General features: G+C 41.3%; 1 protein-coding gene and 1 long non-coding RNA gene across 2 annotated transcripts in view; one reads left to right on the top strand and one right to left on the bottom strand.

Annotated features, from left to right (window-relative positions):
- The window catches only part of qkia (QKI, KH domain containing, RNA binding a), a 69,814-nt gene that overhangs the window by 31,164 nt on the left and 14,617 nt on the right, over positions 1 to 24,033 (top strand). Inside the window, 2 exon segments of the mRNA XM_088432553.1 lie at positions 5,955 to 6,071; positions 12,850 to 12,993. Coding sequence (XP_088288679.1) covers positions 5,955 to 6,071; positions 12,850 to 12,993 — 261 coding nt within the window.
- Positions 8,419 to 24,033, bottom strand: part of LOC148412674 (uncharacterized) — a 75,291-nt gene continuing 59,676 nt past the window's right edge. The window contains exon 4 of the long non-coding RNA XR_015867735.1: positions 8,419 to 8,592. This is a non-coding gene — a long non-coding RNA (uncharacterized LOC148412674). The remainder of the gene's footprint in view (positions 8,593 to 24,033) is intronic.

Below are 24,033 nucleotides of genomic sequence, written 5' to 3' on the forward strand. Positions count from 1 at the left end.
AGAAAAGGTTCACCATTCGCGCTCTTACTTGATATTCTTATTCTCATACTTTAATGTCAAAAGTTTGGCAGGCGGTGAACTCCGCTCCCGTCTTGGTTCCGAAACCTCAGCCGATGTTCATCTTGAACGCTTTCCATTTTTCCTGCCTATTTCCACTATGCCTGCAACCCCACAATAAATCCAAACAGAATTATCAAAGGAGGCCACGGATTAGGCACTAAATGCTGGATGTGCTAAAAAGAGAGCTTTGAAGTCTACGGGGCTTTCAGGCGAAAATGTCACCGTTGGAATCAAAACAAAATTTACCTTCCTCCATCACTCGAGCCCTCGTGCCCTCACACCTTTCATGTAGGTCACACTGCTGCAGTTTTTGTCAACTCTTCATCTCCAATTTCCTCTTTGTCGTGTGGAAATGCGCCAGTCGCTGTGCATTGTGGGTTTGTGGCTTCTAAAGATGAATGTGTGACCGCGGGCGGGAAGCCAGCAGGTGGCGTTTGAGCTTCTGTGTTGTTGAGTGACCCCAAGTGCAAGACGCAAAAAAGAAGCAGCACTCTTGAAATATGATTGGAGACAGACTGTATTTTGGAGAGATTCTACTAACTCATTCAGTGCCACGGGCGAGAATTTTCGTCTTTTAAAATAGTAATTACAATAATAAAACGTAAAATTCTGGTCAAATACATTTTTATTTGGAGAGGAGCTGACACACTTGACTAATGCTTACCTAGTATTAGCCAATTGAGCACTGTAGTGATAACTGTGACCATTGGATGGCGGTGTTTCCACACTTAAAACACAGTTTAACCGAAGAATGGAAGTCAATCTTTCAATGGCAGCACCCATATTTTCATCGACATAGCACACAATATTCTGCTGGCATCGAAAGGTGAGTGAAAATGCTAAATATACTGGCCTTGTAGAGCTTTACTTTTCTGTTAACGCTTGGCACTTTAAGAGTTAATCAGGGGTCATCAATGAAAAGTTCAAACGGGTCGTAAAGCTGGCTTGAATGCACCTCAGTTTCTGATTTGTCGATTCACTCAGCACGCAGACTGGCCTACTATCATTTGTTGATACCCACCCGATAAAGCTTCACTAGTAAAGTCATATAGACTAAAACTCACATATATGACGTTAAAATGTGAGTGGTAGATTTATTCAAGGACCGATTGGATACTTTGGCAGAATGCTTGATTCTAAAACCATTCAATACCAGCACAGTCCTAATTTAGGCATCAGAACGCAAGGAAGTGAGGTGGCATCGTTTGGAATAAGTGTCAATTTGACCTTGTTCTGATACATTGATGAAACGGGTCTCATTTCCATAAGCCCACAAGACCAGCTAATATGTCATTGGTATTCACCACACGGCCCAGTAAGCCCTCCGCGCGCACACCCAGAGCACTCGGCCTGATCTCATTTCCTGTCTCCACACCGCCACAAACAAACGCAACAATTGTCCCGCTTCTCTGGACATTGTTGGTACAACTGCTATTGTTTCATCACACACGCACACGCGCGTGACAATCAGCTCCGGGTGTGCGCAAGAGTTCAGGCCGCATTGTGGTTTCACATACAAACACACAGAAGCACAAGCATAGATATGCACACAACATAACCCGCCTGTGGTGTAGCGATAACTGGGGCTCCCAAAAAAAAAAGTCCCTTTAATGTCATTGTAAGCCCTTGTCCTGAAGGGGGCTTTGTATGCTGGTGTGTATTTGTCTCACTGTCTCAAACACACACATGGTTTATAGATGCGCAGCAAGGCACTTTTTCTGTTTGTATGTTTTGGAAAATGGGGAAAACTTTGAAGTCGTGAAAAGGCACACGGAGGAAACACTGGTCCACTAAGATTCCAGTCCTGCATGTGCGCGTGTGAGCTGAAACGGTTTGCGTGTGTTGGAAAAACACACACAAACGTCGGCATTGCTTCAAAAAGGCGTTTTGCCACTTTAACCAGACCTTTTGTGACCTTTGTGATGAGCCTCACTGCCTTCCTGATAACACCAGCGTCTTATTTCCATTTCAACTTAATCCAAAGTAAAATATTACATTTTTTGGTTGAGACTCGTCGTTGAAGGATAAGTTTTATTCCATCACAAAGATTTTGAGGGTGTGGTAAAATTTGTTGTCAGATGTTTCAAGGAGGATTGTTCATTTGCCTCCCTCCTCAGTCTGGACGATTTCATATCTCAAGCAAGTATGCGTTTCTATAAAAACACACGTGACACACTGGCCCACACCCGTCTGGTCAAACTAAAAGAATGCGGAGGAGGTTTGGGCCTCTTTCTTCCTGTAACCGCTTTCCACCGCTTGCGACAAAGATATTAGTGTCTTTCACCTTTTGCGCTTTTATGTCATCCACTCCTTAACCTTTTCACTCTTTATTTGTCTTGGCTCTTCCTCTCATGAATATGTTAATGAGAGCGACGGGCTCTCTGTCAAGTACAATTGTCATCAACATATCCGTGTCCTCGGTGCGCGAAGAATGTTACTGGGAGGGAGAGGAGCTGGCGTAATAAAATATTGAATTGCTCTTTCGTTCTTTCTTTGTGGTTTGGCACATGAATCTCTGGAACCATAGCCAATTTATGGTCCTATAAACATGTCCTATGTCCATATCGTGGTCTGATTTAGATGGGTTTTTCCTGTTTTGTATGTTTTCAAAGTATTTTTCTTCTCTCTAATATAGCCATTTACATCATACAAAAGAAAATCTCAAAAGAAAAGGGGGTGTTTACTTTCTGTCCACTACAACTTTTGTTTTAAATAGTTTTTGTTTTCCTGCAAGTACCATTAAAATCACAAACCAAGAAAGATGTTTTAGCATCCGTTTTTTTTTTAACATAACTGTCCTTCAAACTTATACTAGAGACTAAAACTTATCTTTACCAGTTGTTCAAAACACGCGCTTCTGCTTCAGATCAAAACTCCTCGAGCAAAGACTCAGTGTAGACTGCGAAAGATGAATAAATAATCTCAATAAACCACTGAAAATGTTTTTAATAGTATATTTTTTGACAATTATCTTCTTTGCCAACTCATACCTCCCCCAAATTTCTCAGACGAGGTGATAAGATCAAATTAAAGTTCTAATTTCTAGCCATAAAAACACGCTTTATTACCACCAAAGGTTATGACAAGAAACTCCAGTAGACACCCAGAAAAAAAAATGTAGTTTTGCTTCAGAAAGAGTCACAGGAAAACACTTATAGACTGTGAAAACAAACTATTTGTGCAAAATCTGAATTTCACGATTTAGATCATTTTCAAATCGTTAAAAAGGACAAATTAATTTGATTTATTGTCCGGTCCTAGTCATTATTTTTACCTTTTTAAACCAAGTCCCGAAATCCTTGCATCAGAAATGTTTTTGGGCAGAGGTCTTACTTTCCAGTAATTGCTTCATGGCGATCAAAGACAAGTGGTTAAACTAACCATTAAAATATGAATCATGCAGCATTCAACATAAAATATCAATTCACTATATTGGCGACACTGTGCAAACATGTAATTATACCTTGCTAACCTCCATCATTACAAGCTTCACATGCATGAACAATTTGTAAATATCTAACCGTCGGAAGCCATAACCACATCGTCGAATATGTCCTTGTGCAGGCACCGTTAAAATATTAACCACACGGTACAATAAAGCTCTATTTATATTTTTAATCCATAAACTGCAAGCTAAAAGACATATGAAGTGTGCATTTGTGTGTCAGTCGACTAACAGATCCTCTCACGCTTGAGGTATACGGTGATGCAGATTGCTCTCATGTTGTTTTCATGGTGTGTTTTGTGCCCGTCTTCCAAAAACTCCAGTGGGGGCCCCCGGCACAGTCGGCTGTATCCTGTTCCGCTCATAAATAGCCCATAGCGCCAGTCACCCCGATGATTAAAATAGGCTCCGTTTTCCATGTCCCATGTGACCACGGAGTGCATCTTTCCAGCCCGACGTGTTCAAAATGGCAGCCAGGAGTTCCCGACCGTCCCGCGTCCCTGTGTTTGTTTACATGGCGCTTTAAATGTGTAATCCCCGTGTAATTAAACGTGACTCCGTCGATGGCCCTCTCGTACTTTGCCGAGGCACCGGTGCAGTGGAGTGAGTAAGCGCATGTGACTTGTGTTTTACGAATTTAATGCGTCCGTGTCAAGGCTCATCGCGGTAGCTGAAAAGACGAACCGTGGCATCTTTGTCGCGGCAAACGTACGCTCCTACCCCGCCGTTGTGCACTAAAAGCAATATCGCCCCACTTGGAACACGTGCGTCTCGCATCTCGTAGTTTTAATCTTATCTTTATGCATGGGCGCGCACCCCTCTTCGCTCCTTTCTTTCCGTTTTAATTTTGGAAGGGAACCCTGTTGGATTATTTCAACACATTTTCCCTTTATCCCATTGGAAGGCAGTTCCAAGTGGAGGGGATTACCTCCGTTTATCCCCTTTCCTTTCAGTACAGTCACAAAGCAATTCAAAAAACAAAGGGAGCCCTTGATAAGACATTTTATTTGCGCGCAGCCTCACCTAACCTCCGAACTCTTCCTCTGCTGCTACAATCCCGCTGCAATTTTACGTCAAAAGCCCCTTTTACACTGCCTGTAAAAGCTGACGTCCTGCAAAATGAGGGTGACAGGCGACGTGGCAGATGTTGGATGCAAGGGGAATTCGCCGTTGCCACTACTTGGATGCAAAAGAACACTTAATATAGCAGTATACCGCTCTATATCTTTGCGGAAGTAATTAGACCCCTCGGTCACTGGTCCTTGGGCCATTGGTTTGCATTAGTGTTACGTTTCTACAGCGCTCACCCGATGTGTGTGTTAGTCGCTAATGGACTGAACTAACATGGGTGTAAATACTTTGGGGAACACATGTGACCATGTCCTCTGCAATTTCGTGAAGCTTTGCTTCCATATGTCCCGTTATTCTTTTTTGCAAAAACCTGGGGTTTTTAGTGACAATTTTTATGGCTTTTCACTGCATACTTACTTAACTCTAATGCTTTTGTATGTGGGAAAGGAGAGCTACAGACACTTTTAAGCCATCAAACTATTATGTAATACCAGCAGTGTTTTTCTATTAGGGTTTGAATACAAAGTTTTAAATGTATTCAAATATGTTAAACCAGATGGGGGGTGGGGTATAATGACTTATTTTATAAAGTGTTATATGGTCTTCTGCCTTTGGTGATATGGTTCTGGAACAAATCGTCCTTGATGAACAGTTTCAGTGTACGGAACTGTGTTCTCAACATTTATTTTTCAGTGATGTACCCCCTGTGAAATTATTTCACTTAGGATTAATTAAACCTTGGAATGACATGTTTAGCAATATCTTGAGGTGTATTTTATCCAGCAGCTACAGAAGACATCTGTTTTATTTCTGTTTTATGTCTGCCAGACAACTGATAATCAGCGTCTGTTTAAAAATTATAACAAAATAAAGGCATGCGTTTTGCAAAGAAACCACTACAAGACTATTGAGCTATCACGTGTGTGATACTCCTATTATTTTGCTCTTATTTTATTATTATTGTTTATTATTTTAATATTTATATTTTATATATGTCTTTATTATTTTTATCTTAATATTATTGATATTTTATTGATATTATTATTTTAATAATAATATAATTATATAATTTTAATAATATATTATTAATAAAATTAATATTATTGATATTTGCAGAAACCCTCTAAAAATGTCATCTAAACCCTGAAGTACTGTATCTTCACATACCCCCAGGGGTACTTGTACACCCATTGAGAACCGATGGTATTAAGCATTGAACTACACATGTTGTACCTATTGAAAGTTTTTTCCGCTTGTCTTTTTGGTAGCGTTGACCGCGGTTTGTCAAGGCGCTCAATGTGGAATGTTAATTTTCAATACGTTTTTTGTTTTTCTATCATTTTTGCTTATTTGCTCTCTTTCACTCTCTCCCTTGCAGTATAACTTTGTGGGGAGGATCCTTGGCCCGCGGGGACTCACTGCCAAACAGTTGGAAGCCGAAACGGGATGTAAAATCATGGTGCGAGGCAAGAGCTCCATGAGAGACAAAAAGAAGGTAAGCACATCCTGGTGTATTTTACCCCTCGTTATTTTTTCATGATGCACTTTCTCGGTGCAACCGAAATGACAGAAGGGAAAGAAAAAAACAACATTCTGATCTTGCATTAATTATTGCTCGGCGTGGGCATTTGAGGTCACTATTCCGTGAGGTATGATGCAATGATTTCAAAGTTCCCCTGGATAGCTCTCACACGAAAGCGTCCTCATCGCCTTGTGGAAACTCCGCACAGCGGCACCCGGATGCCTGATGGCTGGATGCGGACATGTGATCTGTTTGCGAAAGGCCGTGCAGTGGAAAGTTAAAGGAGGCGGAATAGTAAGGCAAGCGGGCAGACAGACGGCCAAGGCCAGGGGGCAGCCTCTATTTCTGGAGCCACTGAGCTCAAGTTGGAGGCAGAAAAGGCTAATGCCATGTGTGTTTGGCCTGACATCCCAGTGCTGGACATAATGCCTTTTTTTTTTTTAAACCCCTTTCTCATTATTCTGCAAGCAGATTATGCGCTTCTGAAATTCATTTTATAGCCATATGTACAGTAAGTATTGTGACGGAACAATGTTACTCAAAAACAAAACTCATTTCAAACATATTGACCTATTACCTTGCATGAACTTTTTAAAAACATGGCGCTAAAGAACTAGAGAAGACATTTTTCACTATCCATTATCCATCGCAAAAGTTGAGGGGGATAGTCGTGCTCAATCTACTCAATTTCAAATATGATTTGGATTTTGAGGGAATACCTCTGCTCATGTGTTTCCTTATATGCTTGCCAAAAAGTACCGGATGCAAATGTACTGACAATACCTCACTACGATGCTGCGGCATCAGCATCATATCCGTTTATTAGAAGGTGGGCTGTAGGGTTTTGTGATGAAATATCTTTCCCCTGGGATTAGTAAATACTCTGCGTCCATTCCAGGCTTCTCCTCCATCTTATCTGTCTTCTTTCTTTAGTCCGTAGCTGTCAGCCATGGATGCTTTATTGTATTACATTTACATAAGGAAATGTATTTGATCCCTTTTCATTGTGGGAATACAAGTTATCTGCACACACAAAGTCCACAGTGCGTCGTTACACAAACAAATCATGCTCGCAGACGAGCACATTTTAGGCTGAGTCATAATCCTAGAAGCTTGCGGCAAGCATTTTTTTTTTCTCTCTTGCTCCCTTGTTCTTTTATTTTTATGGAAACCTCCTATTCTTATTTTAATTTCGCTCCCCGCGCTCATTTCCCTCGGAGTGCGTTCATTAGACGAGGAGACAATAAGGGCGCTCGGCTCTCTCGTCACAATTAGATCCACAAGTAGTTTGAGAGGAGTGAACATGTTCTGGCGCGTACACAAATCCCAAAGCGCACCCCAGTCCTGGATCCCTGTCTTATCTAATTACACAAACTTCTTATTGCCCTTCGGTGTCTCGCTATTTTAGTTTATGGCACGTGCGTATGGATTTCACAAGTCACACTTCCCATGTTATACCTTCACTAGAATTCTCGAGGAAATACTGGCAGGCAAGATCCGTTTCCACTTAGCACTATGTTTGTCGCTGGGTATAATGTTCGATTAGTTGAATCTCCAGGTATGCGTTCGGGGATTTGTGGAACTGATATTTGTAAATAAATTCAGTAGCGGTAGTCTATTGCGCGGTTAAAAAATAATTTGCTGTTTAAAGAGCAGCATAAAAGATGTATCTTATGAAAGGGCGAGATCATAAAAGCGCTACGGAAGCCCTTTTGTCGCCTTTGCTTTACTCAATACAACGCTGGCACGTTTTAAAGAGACAATCTTCCGTCTCGATAAAAGCGACCGACCAGATTCAACCCATGGATCCATCACCGTTAGCTGACCTTGCAGATGCAGTCATTTTCATTGCGGCAAAGCAGCTACGCTGAAAAGAAATATGTATCGCAAAATTCTCGCAATTTATTTACACACCACCTGCTCTTGCGCGCTTATATTCACGGTTACCAAAAAAGCCCCGTATGGACAGCGATATTGATTAGCGCGTGTAGCAAAGAAGTCTAACTGAAATCGAAAAAACTTTACAGCAGATGTAAACTCTCAGAAATTATTCATTTTCAAAATAACATTGAATGTTATCACGTGGATCCCTCAATATTATTCAAAAGCAAATAATGTTTGTCTTGTCAGGAATGAACATAAATATGCGTATGATTAAAAAAATGCACTTTAGTTTGCCTTTTTAAAGCTGCATTTTGAGAGAAAATGCACGGGGCAGGTGCCAAGCTTCATAACTTGATTTTTATTGGTAATATTTCATTCAATCATCTCCCAGAAGTAGCAACATCATCAAAATTCAGCATATTTATTGTTTTAGACACACAAACCTGTCACATTCTCCAGCGTGATGCTTCGGTTCGAAGGGATTAAGACAAAGATTCTTCATACATGCCAAGAAGATTAAAAAAAGAGAAAAACAGTAATTGCCACCTAATTATCTTCAAAGAGGCATCTTGTCGAGTCAGCTCTGCAAGCAGCCAATAATATCCTGTTCCTTTAAAAACAAAGACAAAAAAAGACTTTTTAACACCACGGTAAACCATCAAATCCGTTATCTCCCCATGCCTAGTGAAAACTGAATTACTGTCTGGAGAACTGGTGTTGTCTCTTGACCCTTGTAACATAAATGTCTTAAACATTCTGCCGGAGGTCTGCCAGATCAATGTTTTTCAGCGGGGTTTTGTTAGTAAAACCACACGCGTTTGAAGGCGTTGCGTAATGACACCGTAGCCCCCAACGACACCACGGCGCACGGTTACCTCCCACGTCCGCATCCTCAACCCTCCCGTATTCTTCACTTCATGCCCCGTGGCAGCCCAGGAAGCCACGGCAGCAGCTTTAGCCGGCGTGTTTATTCAGAATCCATTAGCGGCAGCATTTTTATGCTCTCAATAATTCAGCTGGTTGCTCCTGGGCCGCGCCGGCTGACGGCGGGCGGGTTCACTGAAGCTTGCATGGCCGTGTAAGAGAAACAGAGAGGCTGAGTGAATCACGGGCGAGTGGAGAACAATGGCGAGAGATAGAAAAGCAGCTCGGCTAGAAAATGGTGAGGAAGGATGAAGGTGAAGGGCGAAATGCGGTTATGCGTACTAGTGCGTATCCCGCGATCGCTTATTTTTTTGTTTTATTGAAACGGCTGAAAGTCTCTTAATGGGATTAGACTCTCTTCACTTTATTTCTCAGACAAACAAGTGTTGAAATATTACTCTTTTGTTGAGAAAAGCTCCCAACCTCGGTACATACCATCTGCCTTGCTTGCCAAGTACAGTGGACCTCTGTGTTACAGCGTCCCTGGCTTACGTTTTTTTCATGTTGCGATGTGGAATACTGAGTTTTTTTCGTCCCAACTTTACGGTATTTTTTGCGACAAAAACAACTGCCATGACCCTAGGCAGTTTTTGTGTTGTTTTGCTTCCATCTGCTGGCGTTTTTAAGTAGTTGCACTTATTTACTATTGCCGTCAAACTACTTACATGCAGCGCGTCACTACGACGCTGGTCTGCTATTGGTCGGCGTCTCCTCATGGAGATGCTGATCTGCTATTGGTCTGCCTCACTCGTTTCAACTGTTTTGGTACCAATTTTTAATATGTATGTACAATGTTGATGTTTTTACCAGGGGTTCTAAACTCATTAGCTATTTAACGTAGGTTTGGATTGCCCGCCATACGGTGAATTCGCCTTACGAGCCCAACCGCAGAACGGGTTGACCGTGTAACACGGGGGCCCACTGTACAAAGAATATGTATGTCTGAAATCACATTTTTTTTTATATCGTAAAAAAAAAAAAAAGGAGTTTGTTTTGTTGTGTTTTTTAAATCACATAAATGGCACGTATAGATATTCAGCAAAAGTAATCTTACCTATAATATTACCTAGTAACCTAAAAGTGTAAAACCCGTCCCAAGTTAGAATAAGGGCGCATGCGATGCAAATCCAGCCTAGGGGGTGGCCCAGTTAATGAAGTGATTACTTGCTGCATATGTTTTAGTTCACTTGGTTTTACTTGGTGGTAAAACAGCGAATCCGATCTGTGTATGTGTGCGAGAGAGTCAAGTCCACCTTTTAAATAAGAGGAGACAGAAGATATTAAAGGATAATAACCCATCCCCAGATTGCACTTAACACTGATCAAATGCCTCCCGCAACCTTTTTTTGTTTTGACACATTTGTTCAGACAGGACACGTTGCACCGCAATTCCTCAGAGTGCGCTTGCTCGCCATCAACACGACACTCTTGTGTGTGACTGCTTCATCGTTTTAGTTTGCTATTGCCGGCTGATTCTTTTCATGCCCATTAGAACTTGCCCAAAGGGAGGAGGCTAGCATAGTAAGTCCTTATTGCTCTACGAATAACAACGAGGTACTGTACTAGTTACATCTTCTGTTTGTTTATTGAAATATGTATTTGTTTTAACCTAATTGTTTTGCCTTAACCCGAACCCTTTAGCAATCAAGCCCCAGATTCTCCACTATTTTTTTCCTGGTTAATAAACGGCGTAAAATAAAATATCAAAAATTATTAGTTTATCATTTCTTTTGGAAGGTTCAGTCTTTGTAAAGTGTAAAATTTTCCCTTCTGAACGTCGCTGCCTGGCTTTTACTTCTGCGTACCCTTCAGCCGTACTGCACCTGTTTTGACTGTTGACATTTAGCCTCAATCTAGAGTGGCCACTTGATCCTAAAGGGAAAAGAGTACTGTTCAGTAGAACTATTGCATTCATTTAGTGCCACATGGCTGCTACCGCCACGCAGTCCGAAACGCATTGTGGGACTAACCTTCACTCATAATAGCTAGCGCTTGGTTTCACGCACTCGTGTGTATACCAGAATTATCAACTGAACTCAAAAGTGAGGTAGTGTCACCACGTAGTGTCAAGCGTCTCCGTAGGGACTATAAACGTTTGCCTTGAACCGCCCAATCTCATATTTGTCACCTTCTATCAGAAGGCCCGCTGCGACCTTGCCTTGGTTGACTTCTACACACTGAAAGCTCTCAAGATTGCAATTGACTTTTGTGGGAGTGGGTGGAATGCGAAGAAGAGTAGTTACAGTATGCTTTTAGTGTTTTTATGTTTGAACCATCCTGTTTGAATATGCTGAGCATCCTTTCATTTCTGTGTCCCCCTAATGGTCCATAAGCAAACAGACATGATGGAATGATGACCTGAACCAAAAACTAGACCCCGCACCCCAAATGTGGAAAAAGGGAAAACGAGAGCGGAATATTGAACTTTTCTGTGTGTGCGTGGTAAAGAGCAGTGCCATAGCAACAGCTCTCCGTGGAGTAGAAAGAGGGTGGGTGGCACTCGGCTCCGAATGTCTCTCCTTGGCGCGCCGCTACTCAATTGAAATCACGTCAGGCTCGCTGCAGGGCGCCACTGCCACAATGCATTGTGGGGCATACAATCCTGAAAAATGGTTGTGATCAGTAGTGCTGCTTTGGATTGATTGGGGCGATAATTACTACAATTAGAGATTGAGTGGGGGGGGGATGCTAAAGTGAACCAAACCTGCACCGGAGGACGATAACGCAGGCAGTTCAAATGACTGAAACTTGGCCAAACCAAACATAACACATGAGCTTTTAAGCGTCAAATGTGTGGTGTGAGCATAACATACTTGTAGATTGTACATCAAAGAAGTTATATTCGCGCAGCTCTATCTAGTGAACGCATAAGGCAACCACAAGCCACTATTGTAGCTTCTTTTCTATGCGCCTTATAATGCGGTGCGCTTTGTAGTGTGGAAAATATGGTATATATACAAATCAATAACGTTTCCTGATTAGCATGTGAAGTTGTTGACCCCAAGTGGACAACAACAATACTCACACCCCACATGCGCATTTCTTTTAATTTTGCATGTAATTTGATTATCGGCAAGATAATTAATTTGAAAAATATTTGATAGCTACAATCTTAAAGCCAAAGGTAGTGGAAACAATACCCGCATATAGTTTTGTTACTTGTTCCATATAAAACACATTTGGTCCAGTTATTTTCACACTCACATTTTCATAATTGAAGCAAAATGTATGCAGTGGTGTTCGCACTTGGCTCAAGTGAAACAAACAGTACCCCTAGCATTATTCATATAACAGCCCACACCTAACCAGTCAGAGCATTTGCACGCCAAACAAACTGACCCAAAAAATGAAATTCAAATAAAAACAGTCATTAAAATCAGGGGTTATTGAGTTTTGGTTCATCTGCCAACTTTCCTAGCTTCGCTTTTCACATTTTGAACATTTTCTCGTTTTAACCATGATAATAGACTACCGCTTCCTGCCAAGATTTGAAATCGAAATGTCATCTGTCAGGCAAAATTTAGCATTACAATATTTCATTTTCTTCTTAAGTGCTCCCTTAGACAGCTATTGTTACCTGTGCACCATTATTTTCAGAAAAACCGGACTGATGCACAATGAGCTCTCTTTAAATTACGATGACATTCTTAACTTGTTTAAAAAAAAAAAAAAAAGCTTCACCTGTCCCTCAAATCTAGAACCATCAGTTTTTCACTGGTATTAATTGCCACAGGGCATAGTTTTTTTGTGTCTCCATTAAGTGAGTGTTCCACTAAAGAAGGGTGTCACTTCAAAGCTAACGCTTAATGGCTGACTAAAGGAGCACTCCTGTCATCCCGCCACTCTTCACAGGACCACGTCGTCCTCTGATGCGTTAGTCGCCGCCGTGGCGCTCCAGCACGCCTACGCTGTCACATTGGCTCACGCGTCTATCTCTTTCCAGGAGGAGCAGAACAGAGGGAAGCCAAACTGGGAGCACCTAAACGAAGACCTTCATGTCCTGATCACAGTGGAAGACACGCAGACCAGAGCCGAGATCAAGATGAGGAGAGCCGTGGAGGAGGTGAAGAAGCTCCTCGTACCAGCTGTAAGTACACCTTTGAGTGTTTCTTGGGCCTGTTGCGTTCGATAAAGATTAAGAGCTGAGAGCAAGGTCACACAATGCTGAGTTGAACCCCCCCCCCCCCTCCCTTTTATTCTTAGCTATCTTGGTCTGAGCAACAGAACTATACATATGGTCCACCGCTCACTGTTAGCATCCTGTTTACAAGCTTACATAGACCACGGGAACAGCTTGGCCGAGCGCTGAGGAGAAGAGAAAAAAAATGCTAGCGGCAGTCGCCCGCTGCGACTGCCACATTCCATCTCCTTTTCCACCCGATAGCCGCCGCCGCTATTCTGGCAAGCGGCGAGTGTTTTCCGCGTTGACTGCCGTGACCAGGTGGACGGGGCAGCTGAAGGCCCCAGATTTCTCATCAGGTGGTAGCACATTGGGGTTTGGTGGTTTGTAGGCACGTCTGTGCCAGGATGCTAGTTAATGCGGTGAAGAAATACGGATTTGAGATCTTCTACTTTACAGGAAGGCGAAAGGGTTAGTGCTTCGATTTTGCAGCATCAGCGCTTCTTATTTTTCTTCAAAAATATAAATGTCGTCCGTCATATATTGATAACACTAGAGATGCGGCGTTTATGACACTTTATGACACTTTCACACTGCTTTACAGCAGCACCTACCCGATCTACTGCAATAACAACGTCCACATTCAGTCCATTGTGGAGTGTGAATCAGTCTGAATAAGTTAGGGTTTTGTTCAGTCGCAAATAAACGCCCTTTTGCTTAAAACTGTTCGTCATTCTACATCGACTGAGTAAAAGCGTTATATAAGGGCATTTTGGTCCAAAAGAATCCCCAGAAGCAAGTTCTGGCAACACGAGGCGGTGGTACACGCATGTGATGAAGTATAACATAAAACAAAATAAAACAAATAAAATGACTGCTACATAGTGAACTCTGCCTCCCCATCTTTACGAGCTCCGGATTGGTCGAGGTGTGACGGCCGCTTCGTGAGAGTATCTCCCCTGTGCCTTCCAACTATGGCCAGTGGACATGAATGGCTCTTTAAGAGAAGATTCCATTACGGCGAATGGCTGTTGCCATTCTGTATGTTAGCGGGGGATTGGGCTCGCTGCTGGCGAGACTCGAGGAGAGTCCGGGTCACCCTTCCCACTTTCTGCCACTCCGAATGTTGTCTGTAATAACATGAACCAAACGTCTTTTTTTTTTTTCTATCATTGTGCCAACAAACATTCATAATCGAGCATTTGACTGTCACATTAATGCCGGTCTTTTTATTGTGAACTGAATGTAATATTTGCACAGCCAGAAAATAACTGAAGAACATTATGTATGTCTACATACATTTATGTACCTCAGTTGCGCATAATTGCTTTATTATTATGAAATCTTTGCTAAGGCGTTACCACTGTTGTTCTCCACTTCAATCCACAAAAGCGGAGGAGCTTCCTGTCCAGAATGTTAGTTTATCCCTTCCCCTTAGCCCTGCCAGAGTGGAAATCACCTCATGTGCTTTTACTTGTCAAGACTCCTTGTCTGCATCCCGGCCGCCAGTTATTTCTTTAGGCACTTGTTTTGTTTCCTCAGTGTGCATGCACACACAAGATGTTGACACAGTTGAACATTGTCGCACATGCACACTATCAAATGTGTGCGCGCCTCCCACAAATCCAAGAATGAAGAAGACCTCAGCGCTGACAGTTGACTGCTGTATGAGTCATAGCAAATACACACATAGTCATGTGTGCACACAGCACACACATATAAAAGCCTCCCTTGGTGACCCTGTAAGTCAATGACAGCGCTCTGAAGCTAGTCCTCATCTGGATGAAGATGACAAATAATGCATGGCGTTTTTCAAGAAAATGCTCTTTGGAAGTTGAAAGGGGCATAAAAGATGTTTGGTCATTCATTGCTTGAAGTGTTGGTAGGTTGAAGGATTAGAGTATTATTCTCAATACAATACATGAAAATTTTTATGAAATATTAGACCGAAGACTTAAATTATGAATCGGCAAGACTCAAATTATGAATTGGCTTGAATTTAAGTGGTTTTGTTTCCCCATATACACAAAAAATAAAATACAAATAAAAAATGTAAAAAGTTTTGTTTTCATAATCTTTTTCAATGTAGATATTTAATTTAACTATTCCACCAGAAGAAAATCTTGCATTGCTTGCCGGTGCCTATCCCAGCTCAATCCACTTGGCGGGGAAAACACTGAACTGGTTGCCAGCCAATTGCAGGACGCACAGACACAAACAACAATCCATGCACCCAATCACATTTGAGGACAATTTAGGATGTTGGAATGTGGGAGAAAGCCAAAGCACCCGGATAGAACCCTCGTGGGCTTGGGGAGAACATGCAAACTCCACACCGACCCTTAACTGTGAAATAAAAAAAAAAAAAATCCGACTTAGGGTAAGAGTACATGACTGTAGGCCAGAAAGTACGTGGTACAATCGAAGGTTTCGCATGTTAGTACCGAAAAATGACAACCATGCAAAAAATGCGGAGAGTCTAGGGCAATAATTAGGAGACATTTAGTATAGTACCGCCTCTGAAAAAAAAAAAAAAAAAAAAAATCCGACTTAGGGTAAGAGTACATGACTGTAGGCCAGACAGTACGTGGTACAATCGAAGGTTTCGCATGTTAGTACCGAAAAATGACAACCATGCAAAAAATGTGCAGAGTCTAGGGCAAAAATTAGGAGACTTAGTGCAGTACCGCCTCTAAAAAAAAAAAAAAAAATCCGACTTAGGGTAAGAGTACATGACTGTAGGCCAGACAGTACGTGGTACAATCGAAGGTTTCGCGTTTTTTAACATACAGCCCTCAACCAAACCCTAAAGCTCTAAACCCGATGCTACCGCAACTAACATTTTGTCAAACGGAAATGTCAATCGCTCCTTTATTAAACCAGACTATATTAAACCAGATTTAATGTCTACATGTCCCCGTACGTCGGCTCGGCATGTTTTATCGGCGCCCGAAGGCCCCGGGGGGTTACCACATTTTTGTCGTGTCAGTTCACACACATCGCGGGTGGGTGGGCGGGATGTAGCGCTGGCTGGCGGTAATGCCCCTTTTCACGCCGAACTGAATTGGATTTAAGTGGGGCTTTGGTGCATAGGCATTGTACTAATGAAGGGCATCTTCCCCACATCTGGCGGTGTAAAAATCCCCTTTAGGAAAAATCACACAGGAAACAAAATGAGGCCGTCCGTGCTTTTATTCCCTTTCAGTGAACAAGCTTTAGGGAACAACAAAAATGACATTAGCCTCCTGTTTGCCTTTAGTTTTCTAGTTGCCGCTTCAGCCATAAATTAAGACGGAATCAAAAAGAAACGTCGTTCTTTGTGTGTCCCTTTCAGGAAGAATTAACGCGCTGGCCTCGAGTGTAAGATGGCCCATCGGTGGTGTAGGGGTTCCTGATGTTTTTTTTTTATTTGTATTTCTGTATCTATTTGTAGTTCATTATCTGTATTAAAATGACAGTTTAAATTAGGATTGATACTACTGTGTTTTCCGTAATATAAGGCGCGCCTAAAAGCCTTCGGTTTTCTCAAAAGCTGACAGTGTGCCTTGTAGTCCAAGTGCGCCTTATATAGTGCATAAACTGTGAGTTTTTATTTTTGGGGGATGAAAAAAAAAACTTAATCTCCATTTAAATTCTTCAATTTTCACCCCTGCAAGAATTTAATTTTCACCCCTGCATTTCAGTTATAAGTGTTCTACGCCTTCCCACTTTTTTTTTGTTATTTTATAAAATACATCCAGAAAACGTTTTTAAATCAACAAAACAGTATATTTTAAGGTTTTTGTTTGCAATTTGATAAAAAAAAATAGGTTTAGTATTAATTGTATCCTAATTATATTATTTTAAACTCTTCATTCATCTGGGCTTGTCTAAATAGTTTTTTTTAATGTGATCAAGGTCTTCAGATTGTTGACATTCGCTTTAGTGCAGCTTCATCTCATGGATACATAACGCAACCTAGCCAGTACTGTAGCTTCTCTTCTGTGTGCCTTATAGGCCGAATAGGCCATTAATTGAAGTTGCGCAATCAAGTGCGTCTTTATAGTGTGGAAAATACAATACATTTATCCAGACTGATACTTTGTAACTATTGCATTGTCAGTTGATCAGAATCAAGGAAAAAAAGATTAAGATAGTGAGAATAATTTTTATTTATTTTTTTTATTTATTTATATTTTCCACATAATCCAAAACACACACATGGAATTCTAAATGGAATTTGGATGTGCTTGTTTTCTTTGGACATTGCTGAGGTATTGAATCTGGACTCTTTGTCAACAGACCCTCAAAATCAGGTGACTCAGGTGCAAAAAAAAAAATAAAAATAAAATAGTTATTGGGACATTCCAGAGCAGGATGAGGACTGTATGTTTTTGGAGCCTCCCCTGTGCCCTAAGTTGTGTTCTTTTGCTCTCTCGGTCCTATGAACTTTTGAACCTTCCCCTCCACGTTAACCTGGAGTCAGGATAGAGTCTGCGAGATGAGAGAGTCAGAGGGGGGCAGTCAGAGATGACTGGGAGAGCGTGATAGGGCTTCTCTTTCAAGTGTGGATTTCCTCTGTTGATCCTGCCCTCAAACACATGCACACACAAACGCATCGTGTGCATCCACAACCCGCATCCATGCACATGCAGACACACACTCTTACCCACTAGACTAAATTGTCATTCTCATCACTTGAGTCTTTGGTTGAGGCTCTCAAACAGCAACACTGCACTTGGAGTAACCTCCACTCACATGCTTAGATAAAACAACACAATGGACGCCAAGTTGAAAGTGAGGCAGTACATGTGGTACCTTACCCCTAAATTTAATTGAATGGTATCTTGAGTGGGGCTGCACAATTAATGGAATTTTAATCGCGATATTGGCTGCCACGATTAATTCACTGATCCTCGTTGATTCAAAAAGCCGACGCTACATGTCAAAACAAGCACTTTGTCATCCTACCACCAGGGGGCAATGTTTCCCACATGTTTGCATGTCAGAAGCTTCTGCTTTTCTCACCCTATTATTTACCAGTGTGAAATGGCGTTGAGTTTCTCACCTGATTCCGAATATATACAGTGCTAGCTGTCAATTGAGACTCATTTTGATAAAATCCGATTGGCAAAAAATTTGCTTAAAAGTAAATGATGTGCTTGGTTGGTTCTAATTAGGCGTCATTTTTTTTATGTTGCCACTCAGCAAGTAAGTTAGCTGTGTTGCCCTGTGTGTTTTTGCTATAATTATTATTGACTTTAGTTTATTGTTATTATTTGTAAGTATTAAGCCTTGAAGCCTTGTTAATATTCTGCTTGTTTAAAAAAAAAAAAAAGGCAATCAATAGACATGTTTGACCAAAAATGATGAATCATCATAATTTCAATATTGACCAAAAATAATCGTGATTATTCGGCCATAATCGTGCAGCCTTAATCTTGAGGCAACCTGGCGAACTTGAACTGGCAGCGTGCCTCACATTTCTTATTTTGTTGCTCCCCTCTGGCTTTTTTTTCACGCTCTTCCCACAAAATGCCAAAATAAACCCAATGGCACACATGAACTAGTTAAGCGTAATATTCCATTACACCCAAAACAAAATAATCAATGTGTGCCATTGGCACTTGCATTATGTTCACGTCTAATATGGTGATATGATGAATAAAGCATATCATTTGCTTTGTAAGGGAACAGAGAATAAATCCCCAAATGTAAATATAAACATGTTGCCCTGGAGACAATTTCACAGTGCAGCATATTTTGCTCACTGACAGATTAAATTGTTACGCTATGGAGATAAATCGGCGTCGTTTGGAATTTCAAGTGTTTCAATACACCACATTGTCTCGACTTTAAGGCAGAAAAGCCTGCCGTTATTTGCTCCAGTATTACATCTAACGTTATTAATATCGCAGACCCGGTCTCGGGAAGTAAATAATGCAGAATGAGTAGCGCCCTCGTTTAGACGGACAAGCCCTCACTGAATATTCCTCTTCGATAATCACGTGTTTTGTCTATTCTGTTTCAACTCTCATTCTGTCTTCCTCCTCTGTCAGCGGTGTATGACAAATGAGAACAAAACACCATCTGGCCGCATCCATCCATGTGTGCCTCCCCAGTTAATGAGGTCTACTTTCTTAGGTCCAAGCCATCACTGTCGTTTTTCTTTATTTACTCTTAATGTACCTCATGTACCATATTTATTGTGTGTTATCCAAATTGAGGAAAAAGCCAACTTACTGGATTTGCTTATCCTCAATTCGAAAATGCTATTTCATACACCGGAGTGTGATTGATCTAACGTCAACATTTATGCTTGTTTAATGATAAATGATGATGGGAAATCCTCGGAAAAGGCTCTCCCGCTCGTTACCTATCACCCGACGGGATGCGATTGAATGAAAGCTAGGCTATGAAGTATACGTTTGGCATTGCGTTTCCTCATATGCAATGAATCAAAGAAAATAGAAGCAAAGCATTGTTAACCTTATAAAGCGCTCCTCAATCAAATAGAAATGTCAAATGGCTGACAAAGTGCGTTTTACTGCCGAGGAGGTCAACCCCAAAATTTTCTTAAAAAGGTCAATGGACAGAATACAAAGCCTCCTACTTTATTTTCATTCTTTTTTTTTTTAATGTGGAGTCATCCTTGTTCTTAGCATGTAACGTGAAAACACAACATTTTAACGCCGGATTCTGACTAATATTGCATTTGTGGACTGTTAATTAACTAATTCAGTGCCATGGACGTTATCTCGCCTTTTAAAAGGATTGTAACAATAATACATATTCAAATTTTGGTGAAATACGTTTTTTTATGGAGAAGAGCTGTCACCCTTGACTAATGCTTACCTAATATGAGCCAATTGAGCACTGCAGTGATAACTGTGACCACTGGATGGCAGTGTTATATATTCCGCAAAGTATTTATTCAGAATGCTTTGTTTGGACTACTTGGCCTGCATAGAACTTATTGCAATGAAAATTTAGATCATTAAAATTGTCCTTTAAACTGACCAAAAAATGTGACCAAAGACTTTTTTTTTTAAATGTATCACCAAGCACTGTTTAGGAAGACTTTCCATTTTTTTTTCATCATAGGTATTAGTGGTAGGTATCAACAATCTCCACAAGTACCAGTGCCAATACCAATACTTGAATAGGTACTTAACAATTGCTACAAATTAATAATTAAAGAGATTTAGGTTTTTATGGAAACGTTGATGAACCATAAAGCAGCATGTGGGTCACCGCCCAAAAAAATTCTTGTATGTTTATTCCTGTTAATATCCATCCATCCTTTTTCTTTCGTGCATACCACTGTGCTGCCCAATTTTAAACAGTTGTGCGTTCAGAAGGATCTTCTGGTTTAGGGGGCGCAACAGCAGAACCTGCTCTATGCGACCGGAGTGAACTAATAGGACGATTCTGTGTTCCCCATTTTTTTATTACAGTAATATAGAACACATTGCATCCCATTTTAATGACTATAAAAAAGTAGACTAAGGCTTTGGCTTTGTGTTTTTTCTGCCTACTTGGCAGCACATTTCCCTACGGACTATTATTACCTTCATCAGGCTAATAAAAGAGTTGTGCTGGATCATATTAACCTAAGGTGATTTGCGCCTCCCTGGATAGCAGCAGGTCTGTTCGGGTAAGGTGCATTACATTACAGCGCAGTATGCGTTTGCGCGTGTCTGTTAATCACGCTTTTAATTTGCCTTCTCGACTGTGCGACCTCGCCACGAGACGCGATATTCCCCTTTTCGCTCTTAACAAGGCGTAGTCTCCATGACATCCTTGTGTGTAATCGTTTTGGCAGCGCTAGGTTGGCTCTTGTATCCGGCCTTCATATTTGAGGTCACATATGAGATGAGGAATAGTTTGAAGTATGCTATGGTGAAGCAAAACCGATTGTGAAACACCACAGGGTTGGACGCAAACGTTGCATTGGAAATTTCGTTGTCATTACAACAAATGTTCCCAAAGGAAATGTACAAAGTTGTTCCAGGCTTAAGCTGTCAATATTGTGGAACTTTAAGGCAATGTTTTAAGCAACATTTAGTATTCTTGTCAAACAAGTTTATGGAGCAGTTAACCACTGTAATATAAAAGTAAAATAGAGGAAGGGACCACAGGGAAATTTATCAAAACCGTATATCCTAATAAGCTCCTATTCAGAGTCTATCATCACATTTTTCTCAGTACAATTTTTGAGTCGAATCCTCAACCAAAATATTCGGGGGGGGGCCTTCATCTTTGCGGGTTCCACCTAATTGGCATTTGTGACGGTTCATGTTTGCCAATAATACAATATTTTTGGTGTAAAATTCAAAAGCTAAGCTTGTGATTACTGTTTTGTGATTATTGACATTTTTTTAACCAATATCTGGAATTTCGAACTAATACCCAAGAGTGTATTTTTGATCATTTCTGCCAAGAGTACTTGGCTAGCCCTTAATACAGGTATACCCGGGCGGCCTGCCCAACTCATTTCGATTTACAGCGGGTTGAAAAAAAACAACACTTTCTACTATTTTATAACAAGATTATTTGTTGCATTTCTGCCAATACCTTGTTGCCAGCTCACATCCAACAGGCGGGGCTTGATCTGGTCTTGGCTGAAGGAATCTTCCTGCTATGTCCTCCCACCACATTCTCCATCTGCCCATCCCTCCTTGTTTCAAGCTTTAACGGCCTCCCGGGGGGCAGGCAGGTGGCTCCCGTCCTTACGAAACAGGACCCCTGTGGATATAACCCTGGCCACCTTTCCAGTCCAAATATGAGTACATTTAGCCACTCTGCTTTATATGTACATTTTGAAATGGAAATCTGCATTTATTGCAAGCACAAGCAGGCTGTAACCGTTCATAAGAATCTCCCTCGGGGGACACTTGTGTTTTGAGAGATTTCGTGCACGATTGGGATTCCCCTCATGAACTTGTGTCAATCTTTAAAATAGTTGATTTGGCGAAACGCTCCATCAATCATAAATCATAAATATCTTGCCAAAATTCATGTACAGTTGTCAGTCTAAGATTATAATTTATTCAGTGTTTTACAAAGTCAAAACACAAGCAGTAAATAATTCCTCTCGCTCCTTGTTTTTTCGTCAGCTATTTTCGGGTGGTTGATCTTTCGCATCAAGTCTTCCCTGGAATTAGTCCTGCTTCTTTTTCCGTTTCTTTCACTCCCAATTTCAAGTCCGCAACGATTCCACCCATGAATGTATGCTTTATGTACACAAAACCTTAACCCCCCTGGCAAAATTCCCTTCTCCTGCCGCACTGTCCTCTTCCTTTTTCTTCACACATTCCATCTCCGAGCCCTGAACCACACAGGTGCCTTCCGCCATTGTAAAAGAAAAAAAAAAAATCATAATCCACCTGGCCTGGTTGTCCTTCAGACGCTTCCTCATGTGGCCCAATTCAATAATCAGCCAGAGGAAGCCGGTAACAAGACTTGCCTGTTTTAATCTGCCTTGGTCCTCCAGTGGTCATGAGGGGGGACACTGTGAGCCCCCTGGCCAATCTCTTTGCTTTGCTTTGAAGGTCTTACTAATCCCTTTAACAGAGTCAACGAAATGCTGAAGTCTGTTTTTGTGTGCATATACACAGTGTAAACGCCCGTGGCTTCATTGTGTGAGAGTCACAACAGGCACGCTAACAGACATCTCTTTGGCCCAGATGTCCATCCAGGGTAGCTTGTTTTAGGAAGGTCAAGCTCGAACATCTGCAATGTGTAAACACACACATGCAAGCCTACTTTGATCTCCGCACCCCCGGTAACCATGTTTAGCAGCGTTCACGCAAGGAAATGGGATTGCGGCGAGCTTAGCATCGGATGACCTGACGTTCAGCTCCCGCAGTAAATCAAAGTTTCTCTAAAAGATCTAGAACTCATATTTTCTTAAAGTTTGGCCACCTCAACATTTATGCCCTCCTGGAACTATTGAAATCTGCATTTCCTTTTTTTTTTTTTGAAAATTCCAACAAATAACTAAACGTATTCTTGTTCTGAGCTGAGCGATATGGCCCCCAAAAAAATAAAATCACTAAAGTATTTTTAGTATTTTATGGATTTTTATTAGAGATAATCTCGACTCAAATCTCTAAACGTTTTTACCCCAATGCCCAGTCATTAAGAAGTATTGGGATTTTAAGTACACTTAACATTGATCGTCTTATACGTAACTTGCTTAATTGCCACAATGAAGTAAATCGTAATTCTTGTAAACAACCCACCCAGCGTTCTACCAAATGTGCAAAAACACCGACCTCACGGTTAAGGCAATCTTTAACTAAATCAGTACTACTCAAATAGTGGGGTGGCCCCCCTGACCCCAGGGAAAAAGTTTTGTTTTTGTCCTGTAAAGTCTAATTACAAGATTGCAAGATTTGACCATGACTCACAAGTCTTGAAAGCGCCACATTTGACCATGACTCAGGAGTCTTGACATGATCAAGATCTTGGGCCTACACTTTCTCATACGTTCATGCAAACTACCACCGAATTGGGAATCCTGTATCCTTGTTATTGTAGATATTCTTCAAGTAGTGAATGTTGGCTGTTGGGTTATAGGATATAATAATTTTTCAAATCAAAGGATGCCCTTCCAGTCTTACTCAACCATTTATCACTAAGCATCGAAGCAAAGCGTCTCCAAAATTGGTAGCCGGGACTTAAGTTTCTCGAATCGATAGTACAGGACAGACAGGTCCCGTATTAAGAGTTCCATTCCTTGCCAGTGGTACTTTTCATTTCTGTCGTCCGCTAAAGCTGCGGTGATCATCTCTGAGTCAGGATCTCTGAATCTGATGCAAATCCTCTGCCAGTATTTAAAGCTCCCCCCAAATCATCCCTAGCCAAATCCCCTCAAGATATTCCCCGCTCGATTGGAGGGCATTAAAGGATCGCGAGTGACAGAACAATACACCGTCTGGCAGCCCGGTCGAATAAGGGATAAATGGGAAGGGAGAGGAGAGAGAATCGGGAAACGCACGAGGGTACAAATTTAGCGAAAGG

This window comes from Hippichthys cyanospilos, chromosome 14, assembly GCF_059441005.1.
Source record: "Hippichthys cyanospilos isolate Australia breed blue-spotted pipefish chromosome 14, RoL_Hcya_1.0, whole genome shotgun sequence".
Lineage (NCBI taxonomy): Eukaryota > Metazoa > Chordata > Actinopteri > Syngnathiformes > Syngnathidae > Hippichthys > Hippichthys cyanospilos.